Below are 21,568 nucleotides of genomic sequence, written 5' to 3'. Positions count from 1 at the left end.
AAAATCGGCAGTGTATCAAATACTTGTTCACCCCACTGTAGATATAGATAGATATAATGTATTAATTATATATTATTATTTAAGCCTGTCGCGATAAATCAATTAATTGCATGATAAATAAAAATGAGCTCGATAATTTTTCCGGCCGCGATAATTGCCATTTGCATGCTTGTTTGTTTTCCGCGTCTCTCTCTCTCTCTCTACCAAAGAGACTGGATGACCACTCCGGTGCATCGGTGACCCTTCTCGGTTCCTTAGCGTAATGAGGAGTGAACCCTCGTGTCAGTCATTTGTCAGCAGCATGGTCTCTGTGTGGGGAGGCGGGACTCCTGGCGTAGCCTACCACAGAGTGCAGCAAAAGAGCCACGTGAGGAGTATAGCCAGAGAAAACGCTAGTTGGAGGAATAAAAAAAAAAAAAAGATGGAATTGGTTTCAAAGCCAAACGCGACAGCTGCAGTGTGGGAGCACTTCGGATTCAAATCAAATGACCGTGGTGAACCACTTAACCTGAGCGAGTGGGTATGTCGCATTTGTTGTGAAACAGTAACAGCAACTAAAGGCAGCCCCTCTCTCTCTTTCTTTCTTTCTTTCTCTCTCTCTCTCTCTCTCTCTCTCTCTCTCTCTGTCTCTGTCTCTGTCTCTGTCTCTGTCTCTCTCTCTTCCATGGTGCACACCCTGCTGTGGATATAAACTGCAATTCACTTTCGCTTTACTTGAACAAAGCTTTATGCTGGAGAAATTATTTTTAAAAAGCTTTTTGCATATGGCCTGTTGAGGCATCTGCTTCATCTCTTTTGCACTTTTTGTTTACACAGGTCCTGTTAAGGAATGTATCACTCTTTATGTCTGAGCCTAATGTTTAATATCTTTTGAAGTGCAATTTTGTTTACATCCATTTTATTTATTGTTTTGGTTGTGTGTGGTTTTTATTCCAGTGCATTTTTGTTAACAGACTGAGAGTCCATTTTATTTATTGTTTTTGTTTTTTTGTTCATTTATTGTGGATATTTAAAATGTCTTCCAGTTCCAGTGTTAAATATTCTTTAGAAATAAAGGTTTATTGATCTTTGAAAAGGTGTACCTGTATTATTATGCCATTATCATTATATTAGATGAAAATGGTCTCAGAACGACAACATTAGCGTTTATCGCAACAATTTCTGGGACAATTTATCGTCCAGCAAAATGTGTTATCGTGACAGGACTCTTATTATTTAAATTTAATATTTAGTGTTTAATAAATAAATGTTAAATGTAGTACGGTCTGACGGCAAACCCCACCCTACCATCTTAACTAACACATTTTCTGCGGGAAACTCTGCACACCTAATTGTTGTTTTGAGAAAACTGCAAATTAACTAATAGATGCCAAGTTAAGCTGCTAGCCTGGGCAGAACACTTTCAGAGTATCTTAATGTTTGACGCTAATGGCCTTATCCAATTTTAGAACATTTTGGGTAAGGCACTTTAAATCCTAAAGGATTCGGAATGCTTTTGGTACAACATTTGGGAAGTGCCTAAACAATATGGCTACTACAAGACCAGGGGAGTCTATGATGATATGATGCATGAGAATGCATCATTTTTGTAATCACACTTGTTTAAAGAAACCTAATGACACAGCCATGCCAAAAAGAAGAGAGCTACTTAAATCAAATGATAACATAGCAAGTATTGTGCTGGTAGCCACGGAGACAATAGGAAAATGTGTACATTCTACTTCTTTGGTTATTGAGTGAATAGTTTAGTAAAATCACTTCCCCTCTAACAGACTAACCCGACCACAAATTCCTTTTTGGTTGCTCAATGCCTTATCTAAAAAGCCTGTGCCTTGCCGCACAAGATTGAGGTGCAGGCCTGCTAAAAATTGAGTTAAGCACCATCTTCACTGAGATGTTGACAAACCTCTAAAATCGACCGCAGACACTACACTTTCCCTGTCTGCCGCCAGCTGACATGTGCACACAGTGGTGGTTTCATAGCTGTGAACCACAGCTGACTGGACAGTAGGCCAAGCTGCAGGACTGAACAGCAGACATTCAACTGTTTTAGACTATATCCTGGTCACTTTACCTTGCTCAGCTGAACAAATTACTTTTCCTCTAATTGATGTTTTCTCTTATTATCATCATTGTTTTTGTTCTCTCCCTCCTTGTCAGTCTCATTCCTTCTCCACACTATTTCTTGTTCTTGGCGCCACTTGACAGGCTGGGTCAGTAACAGGGTGCTGCTGACATAACAAGCCAAGTCTGCTCCAAGAAAGACATATATAGTACATCACACCTTCTCTAGTAGGGAGAAATGAAAGGACACTGGCTCGGTGCTGCATGTTCGGGGTGGCCTTTGCTCCCTCAGTATATCAGTGGGGACCAACATGATCTATCTGTCTGTCCTCCCCGCTCCTCTTCTTACTCCTTGATTGAGCTTTGGCACTAGTGTTGTCTCTCTATCTGAACTTCTATAACTATCTGTGACCTCACATTGCTCATGCTTTCCTGGCTTTGGAAACAGTGGAATCTCTGCCTGAAATATGAAACCAAGACTTACATCCACCACTTCTCCAGGGGAACGGCTGTTCCACCCCTAAAAGATCATTCTGGGCCGAGAGAATGCACAACATTCTCAGCAGTTCACAAAGGCTGAGCTTTAAATGTGAATTACACAAGCACTCAAATAGCCTCCTGGAAGTAACAATGAAAGAGAGTCAAGTTTTCAAATAATTCTTTGAATAACGTTTAAAGGAAGACATTTTATTATTTTGGCAGATGCTTTTATTCTGTCCTTCAGATTTCAGAAAAATCTGTTGGTTACAAGAACTATTAATTAGATTAGTCTGTGCTGCATACTTGGAAATGTTGCACTCCACCAGAGGGAAATGGCTCATCTTGAACTTAACAGCACCTCTTAGTCAGCTTAAGCGGAAACATGAAAGATGGACACAGTCATAGTAGGGGCATTTGTGACTCAGGCACACTGTCTGACTCTTACAATGATGAACCTGCAGCCTTGTCTCTTTCAATTTGTCCCAGATCTGTTACTCAGGATGCAAAAATGTCCTGTGAGTCAAGAATAAAGACAACATATGCATAGCAACTGTGCAGTCCTCAAAGGTCTTGTATTGATTAGAAGATTTACTACGACTCCATATAATCGTTTTGGGAAGGAGGATGTACAAAAAGTCTTTCATGAACCATCTGCCAAAACATTTAGTTTCATTTTGCTACCACAAACGTGGATGGCTCAGCCAGCGTAATTCCATAACACCAGCAAAAGCACAGAATGACACAAGACCTTCACAATTAGCACGAGGAGCACCATAAATGTCAGATGTAATTGAGAATGCTTAAGTGGTTTGGTGGAGAGAAATTATCCTGATGACAAACTGGCTAAAAAGTGAATGATGACCTCAGTGCCCATTCCAAACAAATTATTGCACTTCAACCGACTGTGAGGAAAAGCACTGGGGCTGATTTCGAAATTGAGCATAATTTGACAAGATAAGTCTGAACCTGTAAGCAATAATGATCCGTCAAAATTCTTCCCGGAAACATTTACTCCCTTTCAACGTCCTTGATGAAGAATATAGTTCTAGCCATGGTAAAGCGATTAATCAAACCAAAAAGTTTTTTCCAACAAGATTGGAACTAAGACAGTCCGACATTCAAGCCAAGAAACTATTAGGCCTGTCTGATTAGCAGTCTTTGGAGAGTTTGCTGAATGCACTGAAAGAGGCCTTCATCTGAGCAATTATTAGTTGGATACACAGTCACAGTTCTAATAAATCGAAGAACAAAGTGAAAGTCTAAAGAAAATATAATCTCCCAGCTCTATTTTTATAGCAAATCGCATGGGTTAATACTCCTGTCTGGTAAATCATGTTGTATTTTCCTACATTTCACAGATTTACCTTAATACCTTTTCAAGCATGGCAGCAAATGGCAGCAAATGCTTACTTGCTTTCCTTAGTATTTGTTTAACTTAGAGTGTATTAAAGATTTACCATATGAACCCCGTTCATCTGGTTTGATTTATTACAACGAGAAATACAAGCAGCGTTGCACAGGAGCGTAATGAACTACTGTTTGTTCAAGAGCATTTCAATAATTTCTAATAGCGCAGTGTATCAATTTGTTTTCTGTGAGCCTTCCTATGTGACAGTAGTGATAGCTAAAACAAATCTCTCTCAGTCAAAAGCCACAAAATACTACATTCGTGAGTGAATATCAAAGCTTCATTATATTTGTGTGTGAATGTGATCAGGGCGTTCCTGCAAAAGAGAGGCTTCCTCTCAGTGAACCTTTCCTGAATAAATAAAGGTTAAAAAAATGTTTTGCTGAAATGCAGGTACAGTAGTAGATCACTGTGCCTTGGCATCAGAACAAAATCTCTGTCTGGTTGTTCTGTCGGCAGGGGTGACATTGTAGATCAGAAGATATAAACCCTGCTCACGTTAGAAGTTCTAGTATCAGTAACTTTTACACACAATTTTGTGCCATTGACTAATAGCGAACCATCTTGGCAGTACTGTTGTTTAAGCAAAGTGTCGGAGGAATGGAGAGTCAGAGAGTCTAGATTATAGGAATCGTAGCTGTGTGGCTCCGTCTACTTTTATTTAACACCCTTTGTAGTATAACTGCTCTCCAAATTGGAATGGTTTGCAGACAGCTATGAAACATATTGATGGTACAAATACGTCTTTTGAATACATTGTGTGAACTTATTGTCCAATTAGTGACTGAGCTAATAAACTTTCTTGCTGACAGTTAACACTAGTTAACTGGCAAGCTAGCTAATTCTAAGAGCTTTTTACCATAGACATATATAAACTGGACCAACAGACCCCGTTGCTCTGGACGGAGACCAGTGAAGGATATTAGAAGCACTTTTCCGGTGAGCGCTGAGCGTTACTGCGCAGCCTCCAACTGAGAGAGACAACGTAGATGTGACGTGAGCAACCTGTCTGAAAGTTCTAAGTCTTCTGGTAGCTGTGCCAAGAGAAATCTCAATCATTCCCAATCTTGCAGAGACAGAGAACGTAGATATGTAAGGCTATAACATAAACACAGGCTAATTATTGTTAACTAAAATGCTAGTTAACATTAGTAATTAAACTTAAACAGCTAATGTAAGTCAAAACTGCCTGCGAGCTTCTCCTGTACTGTACGGTCATTTCTCTACTGTGCGACAGTAAGTCGCTTGGTTATGACACAATTGTTAGCCTATTTTTACAAAAACGTCTGCTACGGAGCCATAACGTGAGGTACAAGGTAATGGAGCCTTTTATACATTGTTGTGTTTCTTTAGAAATAAACAATGGACTTTAAACGCTTCAGATGTAAAGTTATTCACTGTCAAAGTGGCACCAAAATGAATGGCAGTCAATGGAATGCTAACCGGAGGTTATGGCTTGGTAGCATCAAAATGGCGCCATAGGAGCTACACGTTCCGGGGAGAAGCTTACCCCCTTGCTTTTTACCCTCTTCAATATGTCTTCATTAAATGAAATAATGTACAATCATGAGAACAAATGCCATAATTTAGAGTTGATGGAAAACTTTTTTTTTAACCCATCCTTATTTGGCAAAGCTATGAGGCTCTTCCTGGCTATAATAGGAAAAGATAGGGAAGCACAAAGTTCTGCATCACTTACACAGGCTGTCTGGTGGTCGCAGGTCGTGGGGTCTGGACCCTAGTAGTATCGATGGCCTGCCTTTCTGAGGGCCTTCTCTGTGGTTGGTCTTTCTGGAAAGGGTTGGCCCCTGGTTGAACGCGCCTCAGGGCACCTCCATCACGGATGTACACCTGCTCTGGAGCCACCTCCTCACAGCGGGGCCCCTGGAAGCCTGAGCGACACACGCAGGTCTGTGGCCGGCTGCAGGAGCCACGGTTCTGGCAGGGGGGCTGGCAGTCAGCTAAAGAGAGAGCACAGATGGAGATCACGTTTTCAGCAGGTCATGTCATGTGCCCCCCTTGTAAGAAGGAGCAGTAGCAGAAATGGCTTTCCCTGATCTCAACACCGGGGCTCACTTTAAATTGATTCAATCAAGGGGCCATTAGTTTCACCTCTTAACTCTCTCTGTCCTTTTCATTCAGCAGAGAGCCTGGAGGGGCTGTCATGTTCAATTTCTCACAAGTCTTTAACTGCCCTGTTTAGTCTAAACGTATATGCTCACTTACATTAAATCCTTATCCAATTTCTCGCTGAGGTAAAGCATATACTCCAGGTTCGTGGCTCAGTTTAGTGCCGCCGGCGTTTCTATACGGAGTGATTTCCTCAAAATATCTTGCGTCACTGATCTAGAATCCAGCGTGTGCTTCGACTGTAACACAGGAAGCTTAAAAGGGTAATAAAAGTAAGAGGTCATAAAAAAATGAGCGAATGGGAAAAACTGAAAGCCAACTGTAAATAGCTGACACTTCATCAAAGAAATGGCCAGTATTTATTATTTGAAAAACAAACTTAATCTGAACAGGCTTACTGAACTTAAAAGATGAATGTGTGCATATTATTTATCAATTGTCTGCAAATACAGTGCTGAGGTAATTTCATGGTCACGGAAAAATAATCTGTGTCACTCTACTAGTCCACCCCCACATCCTCGCATCACACTAAAGTTACTGAAAGATTTGCGGCACACAATTTAAAGTAAACAACCTCTCGATCTTGTGACACAAATGTATGTTGTGGATGGCACTTTGAGGATTTATGACATTGTCCTCAAACAGTAAATCAGGCCACTGGTCGTCGGTGGCTAAAGCAAACAGCGGCGCTCTGTCAACAGTGCTATGGAATGCTATTGACACAGATGCTGTGGACACTGACATATCGCAGGCAGGAACGCTGCCACAGCTCTTGGCAGTGAGGAGTGCTGGCAGTCGAAAAAGGCCCCACTGGGTGCGAACAGTGCTCTACCTGCTGTACGCTTCCTGTTATTGCCATTCTGCTCAGACTCTGGGGCCACTTTATGTTTCTTTTGAGTGAGAGCACACTGGAACCTGAAAATGCTGTTCCTGATGACATGAGCTCAAAACTCAAGTGACAGAAGGAAACATGACAGCGCTGTGTAACAACTGTAGCGTCAGACTTTCATTTCCACAGACACAATCCCACAAAAAAGCCAGATCAAGCTCTGTGTTTTAGTTTTCTCAGATCATGATGCATACTAATTGAAAGGCCACTGCATTACGCATCGTCAGCCTGTGGTATAGTGAGAAAAACTAACAAATTGAGGATTAAATATCAGACAATCACCACTCTCTTCTGCTTTATGGTGAAGCAAATTTTATTTAGACCAACCAATTCACTCAAGCATTTTGTTTTAACTACTCTGAGGAAAATGAAGTCCCTTCTTTTGATGAAGCATACACATTTAGAGAAATGTGGTTGTGGATTTGTATAACTTGCTATGTGATCCGAATTTTCCATCATGGGATAAAATGGGAATTGCCTGAGCTCTGTTTGGCAAGGAGTTAAATCCATCGTCTAACTAAAGTAAGGGCTGGCTGGGTGCCACCGCCTTGTCCAGAGTCTGTTTAACCTCAAGTTTGGGGATGAAGTGGTTGATCAAATGGGCCACAGATTCCAGTGACATTACGCTGCAGGGGGAGAAGTCGGTAATGTGTGAAACTGCATTCTTCAAATAAACTATCTGAATTGAAATGAGAAACAGTGCGGGGCAGAAAAAAACAACCCAATAAATGGAGGTTCATGGCTGACTTACGAAGTGATATGTGTTCAATAGCGTGACATGTGACCCGTTTCAGCTGTGAGGCACATAATTGACACCAGACAAACATATCGCCTGTGCTGACAATAACGTGGACAGGTCAGTGACTCTGGGCCCGGCATTTGCCCCACATGAAGCCTGTTGCGTGGCCGTGGCATACACTGCCACTGCCTGTCTATGTTGTCTCTGGACCCTGCCTCTGGGCTGTTGAACACATTGTCACAGTAATTGCTGTCATGCAGATTTGTCTTGCACATCATTAAAACTAATTGGCTCACATTCCATCCATTTTACAAATATGTGCAGCAATTATTACTTTGCGAGAGTAATAATAAAATGGGAATCCATCGGAAATAAAAGAGGAGAAATGGCAAACATTCCTGGCATTGCTACTTCAGCCTTAATTATGACTAAGACAGAATGGCCAAGTTTTGGGAGATTGAGTCCAAATCCAGTCATCTGAAAAAAGGAGACTATTAGACTGTAGTTGGCAGCTTTGAACCTTCCAAACAAACATGCTGATCCAGACCTATCAGTAATAAAACACGTTATTAATATGGAGACAGCACTTTTTTAGTCTTAGCTAAAATATCATTAACTTCACATTTAAGTGAGTCTGAGGTCTGTGTATCTTTTCTCTTTCTATCCTGCTACAAATAGCATTCACTTAGGTGTTAAAAGTTACTTTTTGTAATAATATAAAGTTATTTTTATTGTCAAAGTTCTTGGCTGGACTTGAGGCGATCGCACAGTAATTCTGTACGTATATTAAAGTAACCCCAGGGTCTTTATTGAGGTAAGTATTGTCCATCATTTTCTTTTGTGGGTTACAGTTACCTGTTATAAGCTTAGGTTTGCATGTGAGTGTATATCTCGGGGAAATTGCCATTCTTGTCCCCCCCTTTACTGGACTCTCATTTCCAATTTAGAGCTTGTTTCCAGTCCATTACAATCCAAGAGAGATTTACCTTCCCCACTCTCTGACTCACAGTAACACAACCCATCAAATCTTTACAGTCCTTTCATTCAGCAAGGGGCAATTTGAAACTAATATCTGACATAACTCAAACATGTAGAGGAACCTCCTCACTTAACGCAGGTCAACAGTGCTACCAGAAGTAACTTGACATTTTGGAAAATAATATTGATAATGAAAGCATAATGGCAATAATCTTGGTTAGGACTCTCTACAGGCTGAGTGCATTATACGCCATTATGAGATTTAGAGGCTGGGAGCTGCTTCGGAGATTAGAATTCAGTAAAATATGTTAAAAGTTAGACTAAAGGCCCTCTCAACGCTGTAACTGAGAGACAGGAAGTTGGGAAAGAACAATGAAAGAGAAAATGGCATTAGAAATAATGGTTGCAGTAACTTACCTAAAATTAGCTGTCGCAGTGTGGCCATTTCTTAATCTATTCTAGTAGAAAAGGTCATAATAATAGTGTTAACAATGTATGTAGAATGTGTGTAGGGGTGGCACGGTTCATGAAAAAACATCCGAACCGTTCGGTCCGCTTGTCTCGGTTCGGAGCGTGTGTGCTTCACACGGTTCGACGCATGCGCAATGTAGCCTCGTGCCCGTCAGGTGCCCATATGTGACCTCGGACAGTGGCTGCTCAGTTCCCCCCCGCGACTGACGGGCGCATACACACAAACACAAACACACACACACACACACACACGGTGGATGCAGGAAAAAACGGAGAGGAGATGTACAGGAGGACCTAAATTGAGGACAGCTACGCTCGTTATTTTTAGTGCAATGATAAGTTAAAGTACAATAAGTATTTTATCAAATCGTATGAATGTGTGTCCCAGGCCAGGATAGGAAATTAACTAACAATGTAAAGATCAACAAGCCACATTCATTCATAAATTATTATTTTTTGTCTTGGCCACCAGCCATTTTCATATTATACCAACATTTGCCTTTTTGGTAAGGTTACTAGGAAAAGTCAGTCTAGAGTAATTTTATTCTCCCCAAAACAAGTTTCCTTTTTATTTTTAAAGAACTATACAAAAAACAAAATCACAACTTTTTTTATGTTTAACGTATTCTGACTTATTCAAAAGACTTCTTTTAAAGGATACCATTTTTGTAAGAGCTATACTGAAGTTGGCAGTTTGATAAATGCAAGTTATTTCAATTGATATTCTGTAATATTTCATCTTCGTGTGCTAAAAAGGCACATAAGTTCCTGTAGATGGCAATACACATTCTCATTTTTTTGCCAAATAAAAGAAAAGCTTGTTGAAATCATCAATGTCTTCCCTCTTGCTGTATCAAAATCTCACCTAGCTTTCCTCAGAGATGGTCCCAATAATGTGCTTAAAGTCAAGTCAACTTCAGTTTGTGCATGATTACATGATATAACTATTTTACTACTAATACTGTATCCTACATTGTGGATAATTAAGCTAAATATCATATGCTGAAGTATATTTCTGGAGTGTTAAAGATTAAAAGAAAAAAATCACAAGAACCGTACAGAACCGAAAACCGTGATACGAACCGAACCATGGGTTTTGTGAAACGTGCAACCCCGATTATATGTGGATGATTTGTGATAAGCCGAAAGACTCAAATTTGTTTAAAATAGGTTCTAAAAATTCCTGCAACTTTGCACAAAACTGTACACAGACAACTGTAAAACTTTTGTTACTGAATACGTAGTCTGGTAAACGTTGCAATGACAGCAGCAGCCTCTTTTTGGAGTCACCACAGAACCTGACAGATTCCATGAAATAAGTCAAATGTTTAAGATTGTGGGAGGCATCGGAGAGAGAGAAAAGCTGAAAAACTGCCTCTTATCTGGACTCGCTATCCACTGAAGAAGTAAGAATTGGTCTATTGAGCAGTTAATACAATTGCCTCTCAATGCTAATCATTTCCAGTGAGTGTTAATCTCTTTACAACATGTGATTTCCACATGGTTGCCAGTGCAAAAGCTATCATTTCAGGCTAGCCAGACGATAACGTTGCTGTCTACAACTACACTGATGTTACTGTAACTCAAAAGTTTGGAATCAAACTTCTCTATTGTTCTAATCAGAACCAGAAGGGAGGGAGCCTGACACTGTTTGACTGATCCTTTATTTTCTCTTTGTGGTAAATCTTACAAGGGTAATATTTCACCAGATTAAGGTGCCTCTGTCATAGATGCAGATTTTTCAATCAGTGCGGGTTTTCTGGTCCAATACAGTAGTTGGAGCTTTTATTCTCCTAACCCACCTCAGCTCTGTCGGGGGGGATTTTGTTAACCTACAGCTGACCCATGACACTGTGTACATTACTTTTAGCCACGCTATATCGTGCCTCCACCGCACCCCTCAAACTCCCACATTCAGCTTCTAATGAGCCACATGCTGGGGCGCTCTTTGGAGGATATCTGGATCTGGGGGCGTGCACCCGCAACTTGTAAAGCTGACTCCGGGAGACGTGGTGTTCACCAAAAAGCCACAAACCCCGTCCTCCTGAGGGATCACATCTCAACAACTTCCATATGGTCTTTAAGCAGGAGGGGGCCAAAATATATGGTTGGATATGGGCTGCGCTAACAACACTGTGGCCTCAGCGAGTGTGTGTGTGACTGAAGGAGAGGGGTGCTGGTTGTTAATGTTGCTTTGTAAGTGTCAATCAAGCCCAGTCTTGTTTTTTAGGGTTTACTGCTGAGAGATCTGAGCGAGTATGTGTACTTTTTTTTTGCATTATGACAGCATTAAAAAGACAAGCAAACAAACGTTATTGAAGAATACTTTTCAGCTTTACGTGGCCAAGTTTGTTCTATCCTCTGTTCATTATTTCCGTAATATAACAGCTCATGAACAAAGATGTACAAATAGACAAAAAAAGAATGATATCTACAGGAAGACGTCTAGGTCCAGATGCTGTGTAGTACATAATTTTCACCACACTTTCATCTATGGTAGCAATTAGAAAAACATGTGGCGCAGGAGGCCAAACAGAACCCAATTGCAACCTACAAACAGACACACCAGCTGGAGTGGAGAAAGCAGTACTCCTGGTATGGGGAGACAAACTGAGAGCGAGCTGTCCAGCGTCTATGTTAATGATGGGTTTTGGGCCAATGGGGTGTGTATTGATTACAGGATCTGTCTAATGGGCCATAACTCTCTGCGGGGCTACCAAGGGAGTGTTATACCCCTGAACTGTGAACTGTGCAACCCCCACAAATCCACACACGACATGTAAAGCTGAGGAGGGCTCTGTGGCTGTCTGCGCAGCAGTAATTTCAACCCCAGCTCAATGAAGTCACCAGAAACACCAGCATTTTAAAAACCTCCTCCTGTTCTTGTAAAACTGAGGACACTGCTGCAGGAGGCTTGGTTCTCAGGTCTCTTTTTTCAACCTTTGGGAAAATAACTTTTCTTTCATTTTTTTTGTAATTTGAATGGCTCAATGCTGCAGAATGATAGCAACCTATGATTTTATTTGTGATATATTACTCTTGTTCATCGTCAAATTCGTCAGCATCAATTAAACTAAGAAGTAAACTCTCAACTCTGCTGCCTATGGGATGTTGTAAATTAAATCCTGCACATTCTCCACAGGATATTGACTCATCATATCTACAGTAACTGCTGGAAAAACTAATTCATTTAGCAGCGCTATGGGTGTCCTGGGGCACACTGCATCATGTGCTTGACTATGGCTCATGACCTCTAGCTGCACGTCACGTACTATCCTACGACATGTGCATGCCACAAAACCTAGTACAGTACAGTTCATTCTTTCATTTCTTATGCACAACCAATCTCTTTTCTACCATTAAAAACACACGTGACTAGTGTAGATAAGAGCAAATATCACAGTGCTATGCATGTGCAACTGCTGAGTTTTCTTCAGAATGCAGAGGAGAAATTACTTACTCGATCGGGTCCAATACATGTGGATATTCTGCTGTGTGTCAGGGAGGTTAACAAAAAGCAAACTGAGACGGATTGTATCTATTAGGTGAAGATGGTGAACCTACATTTTTGGGTATTGTTTTGGAGGTCAGAAAACGTTCACACGTGTATGTCCTTGATACTTTACCAGCTGCTTCCCACATGTTGTAGCAAACGGAGAGTATAAATGCTTTTTACACACAAGATCTCAAGAGCAACTGTGATAAATGATTCAACTAAAAAAGAGTGAATTTTATTTTTTTGCTATGAATATACTAATATTTCATTAATTCATTCACATAAAACCCACATTGTGATGGCTTTGATATGCGTGAAAATGTCATGGTGAACCGCTGAGTCGAGCCCTTAACATGACTTACATGCTCTCTCAACACTGGGGACATGGTGGAATTACGGAAATGCTATATTTCTTTGTAAAGGGAGGGAAAGTTAACTTGTGATGGGAGAGGTAAGCAAGAGAGAGAGACTTTCTGCATGAGGAGTTATATTAGGGTTGGGATGGGGCCTTGAGCGGCACAGCAGGCCAAAGAAAGCTGGAAGGCAATCAAAAAGAAACTCCTTTCTACCGCGTTTCACTCTGTCAATCACCAACTGCTTAAGAGACTGAAAACAACTTTATTCCTCCACGTGAATGATGCACCTTTCATGTGCACTCTCTAAGACAGCAAGGGGTTTAAATCAAAGGCCATCTGTGTGCTTTTTTTTTTACAGGGTCATGCTCTCACTGCTGGCTATACTTGCAGCAAGTTGCCATATGTATCGCATGCTTTCGCCAACATATTGTGATGTATAGTGTGGTCAAATGAATTCCACTGCAGAATCTAAAAACCTGCACTTTAGGGAGCACTATGAGCTCAGGTTAAATGTAAAGCCAGTTGTTGTCTGTGCTGCAGGGAGTCTGAAGTCCCCGGTCTAAAGTATTATATTGACCTATACATTCACTCTGTGTGTGGTACACCACGCCATTAATCCAATTACTAAAACAGACATGTCAACTGGAGAAGCCAGAGCAACACAACATAACTCTGATGTATAGTGACCCTGCCAGTATGAGCTACACCAACACCTAGCATTCCTTTTTAGCCATCCTAACTGCATGTGGTTTTTAGTGACGTAACTACTGGATGGATTTCCATGAAATTTGATACAGACCGTCATGTAACCCTCAGGATGAATATCAATTTGTCCAATACTTTGTTTATGTTTTGTTACCAAATGTTAGCATGCTAACACGCTAAGCTAAGATGGTAAACTTGGTAAACATTATATCTGCTTAACATCAGCATGTTAACATTGTCATTGTGAGGTGGTTTGCCTCCTGGTAGCCTATCTAAGAATCCATTTACAGCTAGGTATGAGTGAAAGCCACATTCAAATGTGCAAAGATAAGGGGGAAGCCTCTGGAAGCAGATACAAAGGAAAACAGATACAATTCAAATCTATTCTCCGACTTTAACAGGTCTTACTTTAATTGTTTTTTTTCCCCAAGAAATGTTGTAAACCAAAACTTCAAAACAGTAATTCTACACTGATGTACCAGACACCTAATGGTTATTGCATATACTCTTAAACTTTCCAGCTTCCATCCTAATTCCACAGCTTAGTAGCTTACTATTTTGTAAACAGATTTCTGTAGTGATTTCCCAAAACAAACTGATGGTTTTACATTTTACTGAAACAACTTGCTGTTTTCTCTTTTTGGTAATTACTGTCAGGTGTACAAGATTCCCACGGCTTACTATTACTGGCAAATTTTATGAATGATGTTGATGTCTTGATCAAGCCTTTTAAAGTGGTATTTGATTCCATGAAAACCAGTAGGAGATTTTCTACAGAACAGACAGAGACATTTTAGACTGACATTTAACTGACCACCTGCAGTGTCAGCACAAACATTTCATCAGTGTTAGTGTCAAGACAGTGTTAACAGTTGCAGTAATGCAGCTGACAGACACTCTCTTCATATAACTCAAGACAAGACTACTGGTGGGCTTTGGCTAGGCGAGGCTACAATTTGGCCTCCCTCTGCTCTTCATCTCAGCAACAATACGTTCTGATGAACAGATGTTAATCTCAGTCGGGTAGGGAATAACTGCTGACCCAAAAACAAGATGCTCCATTCATCTCAATGGGAGCTTCGATCCTGCTTGCAAGCAAACAGATGGAAGTACAGCCAAGCTTTGGTTCTCAGCCACTATTAATAAAATCAATATTGGTTGGGTAAAACCTCAGTGAAAAAGCCTATGAATCTACTTAATTAACTTAACTAGAAGAGAAATAAACATCAGCAGCGGAAATGCAATGTTCCGTTCATCTTACGGGATCAAAGCGTTTTATCGCACAACACTGGCTATTTTCAGCACATGGAATTTACTTTAATACACAAACAAGTCTGCTAACCATCCATCCTGAAGACGAAAACAGAGACAGTCAGCTCCAAACCTGCCAGGACACGGGCACAACGGAGGCTTTAGAGAGCCAGACAACAATCTCCAACAGACCCACGGAGACCCAGACGTAGACCGTTTTATAAACACATTTCTAAAGACATGTAGGCGCACTCTCTGGACAACTAGTGATCCAATTCCTGTCATATATTTGCTCTGAGCTCAGCCCAATTGAACAAGGAGGTATTGTTAGGAAGCCATGACTGTAGACACCCAATCCAGCCTTGCAGGTGAAGCCTGCAGCTGACACTTTTAATATTAGAAATTACTTCAATCCCTTCAGCGAGAATTGCCTAGACGCAGCTCAGCCGCGATGTGCTTTTTACTTATGCTTCCAGTTGACAGGTTTGCTCCTTTTCTTTCCCCCGCTGTGAACATGTTTTCTCATGCTGCCATCTCCTAATAAAACAGCCTGGCTCTCAGGGGAGGACAGAATAAAGATAGCCTGAGCCTGTTTTCCTCCACGGAGGTCTTCTACGTGGGGGCTTACAGACCCAGCTCCAGTCTGGGGCCTTTGTGTTGGCACCTTGCCGGCCGTGGGGCTTCACTCAGCTGATGATAGCATAGCCTCCAGTCAGACCTGGGTGAGGGCCAAGCTGTAAGAGGGTCCAGATGGTTGGAGAGACCCTTGGCCTGTTCAGACGCACTGCCTCGTTTAACATAAGCGCGTTAGACTGGACCTGTTACTTTCTGGCAGATTAAAAGTATTTACCCTTTTAATTTGGGTAACTGCAGCTCCACGTTAGATGTAATTTACACCTTGGTAAGTGTGCCTTTAGCTGGGACTTGAGAAAAAATGGAAGGAGGCTTTGCACTGGCAGGAGGGAAGGAGATCTAATTATGAGGCTGCTGGGGCCAATAAGCTTGTTGTGTAATCGACTGGCTAAAATGTGTTACCTGTGTGCACATTTCTGTGTGTGTATGTGTGTGTGTGTGTGTGTGTGTGTGTGTGTGTGTGTGTGTGTGTGTGTGTGTGTGTGTGTGTGTGTGTGTGAGAGAGGGAGATAATTAGCAGAGAAGACAAAGAAAACAGTAAACAAGTCAGAAAGAAGTATAGCTAGCTAGATGCTAGATAGACAGATAGATAGATGCCAGCTGCCGTGTGGGTTTGACTTCACTCGTAAAAGTTTAAAGATAACTCTCACTAAAAAAAGCTCCAATTCCAACCTGTTATTTCAGTCGGCAGCAAACAATGGTGGTCATAATCGTGAAATTGAAACATGACATGCAGAGAGTAAATCTGGTGTAGGCTGTAGCCATTTCTGGATGGAAATGTGCCCCTTATTAAGAATAGGTCAATGATAAGACTGACATACCAGCACAGTCTCTCTTCAAAGTCTGCATACAAGTTAAAGACAATTTTGCATTTAAAGAAGTTACCGGTGATTATTCATTCACAGCCGGTGTCTTCTATTTCACTTTGAATTATTTGGCAGTCAGGATATCCAGTACTGCTGTGGTCAAATACAAGAAGAGGCGGTTCCACCCATAATTAAGGGCTTGTGTCAAATAGAGAGCCAAGTGCTAAGTGATGGTAATTTCCATGCGAGGATCTTCCATGAAAAGAAAAGGCATGGGGGCATTAACACCCTGGAAAAACTTTCATTGGGCAATTCCACTTGACAGGATAGGCATTAGTAGCCATTTAATATGTTATTTTTCAGTCTCTGTGTATAGGAGTGTAAAGTCTCTCTGTCTGAGAAGTTTATTAGTTCAAAAAGCTATAATAATGCTTGTCAGAGTGCTTGTGTGCCACTTCAAGACTTCAGAATCATGTATGTCCTTAGTTTGCAAATGTTTGTCTTTGGTAGCTGAATAAAAGAGTATTGAGAAATTAAATACATTTAAAATTTGCATAGGAAATAGGACAGTTTTTTTTTTTTACTTACGTTTTATACAGCGATTGGTTCCTGGTGCCAAAGCCCAGCCTGAGCAGCACTGCTGACCTCCACAGACATTAGGCCTGGAAGGAAGACATACAAAAAAACAGGATAAACTAAGACGATGACAGTACGGTTTCAAGAATTCATTAGTATCGAGGGCCATAATCCATAGAGCAATAACAGTGATTGTGGAAGGCCTCAAACCTTTGCATGAAAAACTGATCTGATTGTGAAGGCTGTCATAGTTTCAGATCATTCTGATGTGGCTGGCCTATTGATATGAACACTTAAGAGATTACACTATAATTGCATTTTATTTGATGAAAATGTCAGGGCAAGTCACGAAACTCTATCTGAATGTGGACCCACAAGTCCCTCTTTCTGTTATGTGAGAGTCCATGGTGAAAACAAATACAGAGTTATCTGAGCCTTGAAGGGATTATGAGAGACACACGGGACATGAAAAGCACCATGCATCTTCTATAAATCACTGAGCAAATGAGAGATGACAAGTTTTAAACAGTTATTACTGGATTCTTTGCACTCTTTATCTGCACTTGCAATGCAGGCCAATTTTTTTGCAGTGAGATAGATGAAAAGGCACCAGACTGCAAGAGCAACTTCAAGGCAGCAGTCAATGCATTGGCATGGATCTGTCCCCTATCATCTTTTCACAAGATATTAAAGTAAGTGGATGTCTGACTCATGGTGATTTGAGAAGATAACAGGAATTGACTCATTGACCTCAGTTGGATTGCACTCATTAGATACCGCGAGTCTTACTGAGGCGTCACAGGGATAACATGCAGTTGTTTGGGCCCTCTGGCAGGCTTAGCTTTGTCATGAATCAAACACATCAGGCCAGGCCCGTGCCAAAGACATCAGTCATCACATTCAAATTCCATCAAGGGATATATGTATGTAATGGAGAACGTTATACAACATAATTGGGATCATGCCCCAGGTTAAAATATAAATAACACCATGTTCACACCTAGTTATATTTTTATTTAAAACACGAACATGAGGTGGTGGAGTATAATTTCACCACTGAGCTATCTTTATCATTCAAACGTCTGGCAGGTGCACTGAAAACAGAAGGGGAGTCATACTGAGTCAACATGAATGTAAAGGAGAGTTAAGTGAACCCAACGCTGCTAGGGCCTCTGGGTACACTACATGAGCAAGCTGAGTGGGAATTCTAAGAGGAAATGTGTCATGAAAACACTTTCTCTGACAAGCAGCGGATGATTCGTCTGAAGCTAATGAATCAGAGTGTTAAAATCGCTGTGCAGACTACTATAACGTAATGTTCCCGCAGAGTTATGTAACGCCACCTTTATGCTTCTTTAAAACTCAAAGGACCTCATTCATTGGGACTAACACTGGACTATGTTTATTTGGCAATGTCAAGCAAGGCTATAAAGCATGTTGGAGCTAATACTACGGGCAGCTATTTTCTTTATGCACTGCTTTAAATAGACAGCACCTCAATTCAACCATGCATGAGTGCAACTGTCTGTCTGACAGATACGATGAGAAATGGTGTTTTCAAGGTGTAATGGATCAGGGCATATTGATGGTGCACAATATAACACATTTATTCTGCGGGCAGTAAAATGCAGATACAAGTACTGGACAACATCCATGTCCATTGTTTCTCTTGGGTGTTATCATGGTTTAGGCTTAAGGCCAGTGGGTGCACATTATATGTATGCCTACAGATGGCGAACCAATTGGCTGAATCCTCCTATTGCTTGTAAAGTGTTTCCCATAAATTGACAATACATAAATAATCCATTTCCTAAAGTCAAGAGCCCTTTTTTTATGACACACAAAAAAGACATTTCATTTATATTTTAGTGTCTGCGACCCAAGGTGAGCCATTCAAATCCCCCTCTGATTATTATGTAAACACTCTCCCCTCCAGCCTCCAGTGTGTATCATGCTTTGTCCCTATGGAACAAACAGGACTGGATGCAAGAGGGTTCATTTAACAAAAAGAAAAGGGCTTTAATATGGAAACAACCCATCGTCCTGTTTGGAGTTTAACAGAGACAAAAAAAATAGGGATTTGCAGCATTGAGAGAGGGCCATCAGAGAAACAGGTGTTTCTGATCACTAAGCAAATTTGCAAATGTTCACCAGCCAAGGCACCGGGAAAACCACTAAAATACATGGCCACAGGCAAGAGCATGAAAACTGGGGCGCACACATTTAAGTCGTCTGCAGCCACTCTCCTACTAGGATTTAAATATACTGTAATGTGTAGTAATGGGAGGAAATGGTGATAATGCAGTGTTGCATTAGTCTCAAAACTGTTCAAAGACAGTTCACCCATTCATATACATTTGCTGTTCATTATACAGTATACCTCCACTATCAGCCCAGTAATCAGTACAGTGTTTAACCTCAGCTATTATGTCATGTCCTGCCCTGACCCTGATGACAAAATACATATAATATATACAGCTCTTTCACCTACTGACTGACAGTTTAATGCACTATATCCACACAGCTTTGTATTGATATTGAGCAACACTTTGTAGCCATTTTCTGCTGGTATTTATATTACATAATTACTTGGTTTGCCTTACAGGAAGGGAGATTTTGCGTAAGTGGGCCAGCACCACTTTACAGTAAACCACATGGACTGGAATAGGTCACACAAATTCCTTGGAAAGTAGGCTACTGATCATACAGTACAGTTAACTGAATGGCTTGAACAGCTTGATAAAGCAAATTAAAACATTTTTTATAGTAGACTGCAGTGCACTTGGCTGTCATTCTTACCCAACAAGTCTCCTTGTGCTGGCAGAGCTGGGCTTGCTGCTCTGCCTGCGGTTCACTCTGATTCTGTGCTGCTGGCTGCCCGGGTGTCTTGCGGTGCGCAGCGCACCTTCCAGCGGCGCAGAGACGAGGTCTTCCCGGGAGGCGCCTGCAGCATGATCTGGTTCTGTTTTGGATATGTGCCTGTCATCCCCTTGGGATGGTGTGCCCCTGGCCAGGCGGAGCAGAGTCCTAGACTGGCTGGTCCCGGGAGAAGTTTCATCGGATGGTTTGGAGGAAGCACCGTCCTCTGGACCCCTTGGCGAGTGACCCTGACTCCTCACCCCGGACTGCTGCTGGTTCCAGACCGTCCGGCCTGCCCCTGCACCCTCTTTCCTCCCACCTGTTGTGTCCTTGTGACAGTCACCAATTCGACCCAGTGCAACAGTCAAAACCATCAAAACAGCAAATCCCGCACGGTCCATTTTGATCATGTAAAGTTTCGAAAGTACCGCGTAAAAGGGCAGATCGCGTTACAGTATTATGGAGAGTCACTAAAATAGAAGCAAATATTCGATTAAGCTACACGAGTTCAGCAAGACGGCATCCTCTCCCAAGAATGCAAAAAGCCTGGATACCTCTTCATAATGCCCAGGTAAGACTTTGCGCAGAATGTCTACAGGTTGTCAAATCAGCACCTAACTACAGTCCAAAGTTAGAAACTATGAGCCTTTCACCTTCCAGCTCTGAAAAACTGTTTTTTTAAGCAAACATTATTCCATCTGTTTTAGTTTAAGTTAAACAACAAAAAGACGCGCAAAGAGAGAAGCGCATTGGCTCCAGGGCTGCTGAAGCTGTACTCCTACTCCAAGTGAGAGAGTTTGAATCGTGCTCCCATGAATATCACCACCTCCTTGGATCTGAAGTCACCGGGAATTTTTGTAGGGATTGCATGCGCTTTGTAAGAAACTCCCCCTTGTCGGCTGTGTTGTTGCTTCACTCTCGGCACCGCTCGGTCCATATGCCCACGCGCACTTTCTCTGCCAAGTTACATCATGTTACTGTGTCTTTTTCTGGGATTCCTTTGAACACGACTATTGGAATTATCATGAAAGCAGCTGCGTTATTCGTTACCTTCCATTTAAATTTGAATTGGCAGGCTACTATACTATAAAACTTCGGAAACCAGATGTTTTTCTTTAAGAATGTACAGCACTGATTGCCGGATTATTTGAGTTAATGCAGTCTTTTTTATAATGATTTGAATTCAATAAGTGTAGACTGATTAGTTTATCTTCTTACAGTGCCACAACAGAGTGTGAAGCACTTTGAGTTAAATGCACAATGCTGCAAGTAATGGTACAGCATGTGAAGTGCATCGTGGCAATTTGCAGGTCCACAGCCATGTTTTTGATCCAGCAGTAAAAGGTATAGGAGGCTCACAGTTCAAACTCAATCTAAAATCTTGGAAAACAGATTATGTAACAGATCCCATTCATCTCCCCCTCTCATCCATGCTGCATCATCACTTTCTTTCTGACGGTCTGGAAACAACACATTTCTCTTCTCCCAAAAGATCTTAAACAACCAAAAGAGAGTTGGCTCCCTCCTCTCATTCAACCCACCAAGATACACGTCTGTCTCTCTCATGAGTGGTCCCCGAGCACCATTACCACTCACAGGACTGCCATCCAAAACACACAGCAGCAGAGAGGAAGACTAGTAGTCTGCCCATTCATTCTCCTTTCCACAACAGCTGATATATACAAACCTTTCAGAAAAGACTTTTTTTAACACTGAAACTTAAAAAA

The 21,568-nt window shown here is 41.4% G+C and overlaps 1 protein-coding gene across 1 annotated transcript in view; it reads right to left on the bottom strand.

Annotated features, from left to right (window-relative positions):
• The window catches only part of LOC120548794 (latent-transforming growth factor beta-binding protein 2-like), a 91,694-nt gene extending 70,537 nt beyond the window's left edge, over window positions 1-21,157 (bottom strand). Inside the window, exons 1-3 of the mRNA XM_039785276.1 lie at window positions 19,782-21,157; window positions 16,995-17,068; window positions 5,652-5,913 (exon numbers count right to left, since the gene is read on the bottom strand). Of these exons, the coding sequence (XP_039641210.1) occupies window positions 5,652-5,913; window positions 16,995-17,068; window positions 19,782-20,251 (806 nt within the window). The 5' untranslated portion in view covers window positions 20,252-21,157. The remainder of the gene's footprint in view (window positions 1-5,651; window positions 5,914-16,994; window positions 17,069-19,781) is intronic.
• Window positions 21,158-21,568: the final 411 nt, after the last annotated feature.

Source organism: Perca fluviatilis, chromosome 20 (assembly GCF_010015445.1).
Source record: "Perca fluviatilis chromosome 20, GENO_Pfluv_1.0, whole genome shotgun sequence".
In the NCBI taxonomy this organism is placed as follows: Eukaryota; Metazoa; Chordata; class Actinopteri; order Perciformes; family Percidae; genus Perca; species Perca fluviatilis.
Note: the sequence above shows the minus strand (reverse complement) of the source record. Positions and strands in the feature narration are given on the sequence as shown.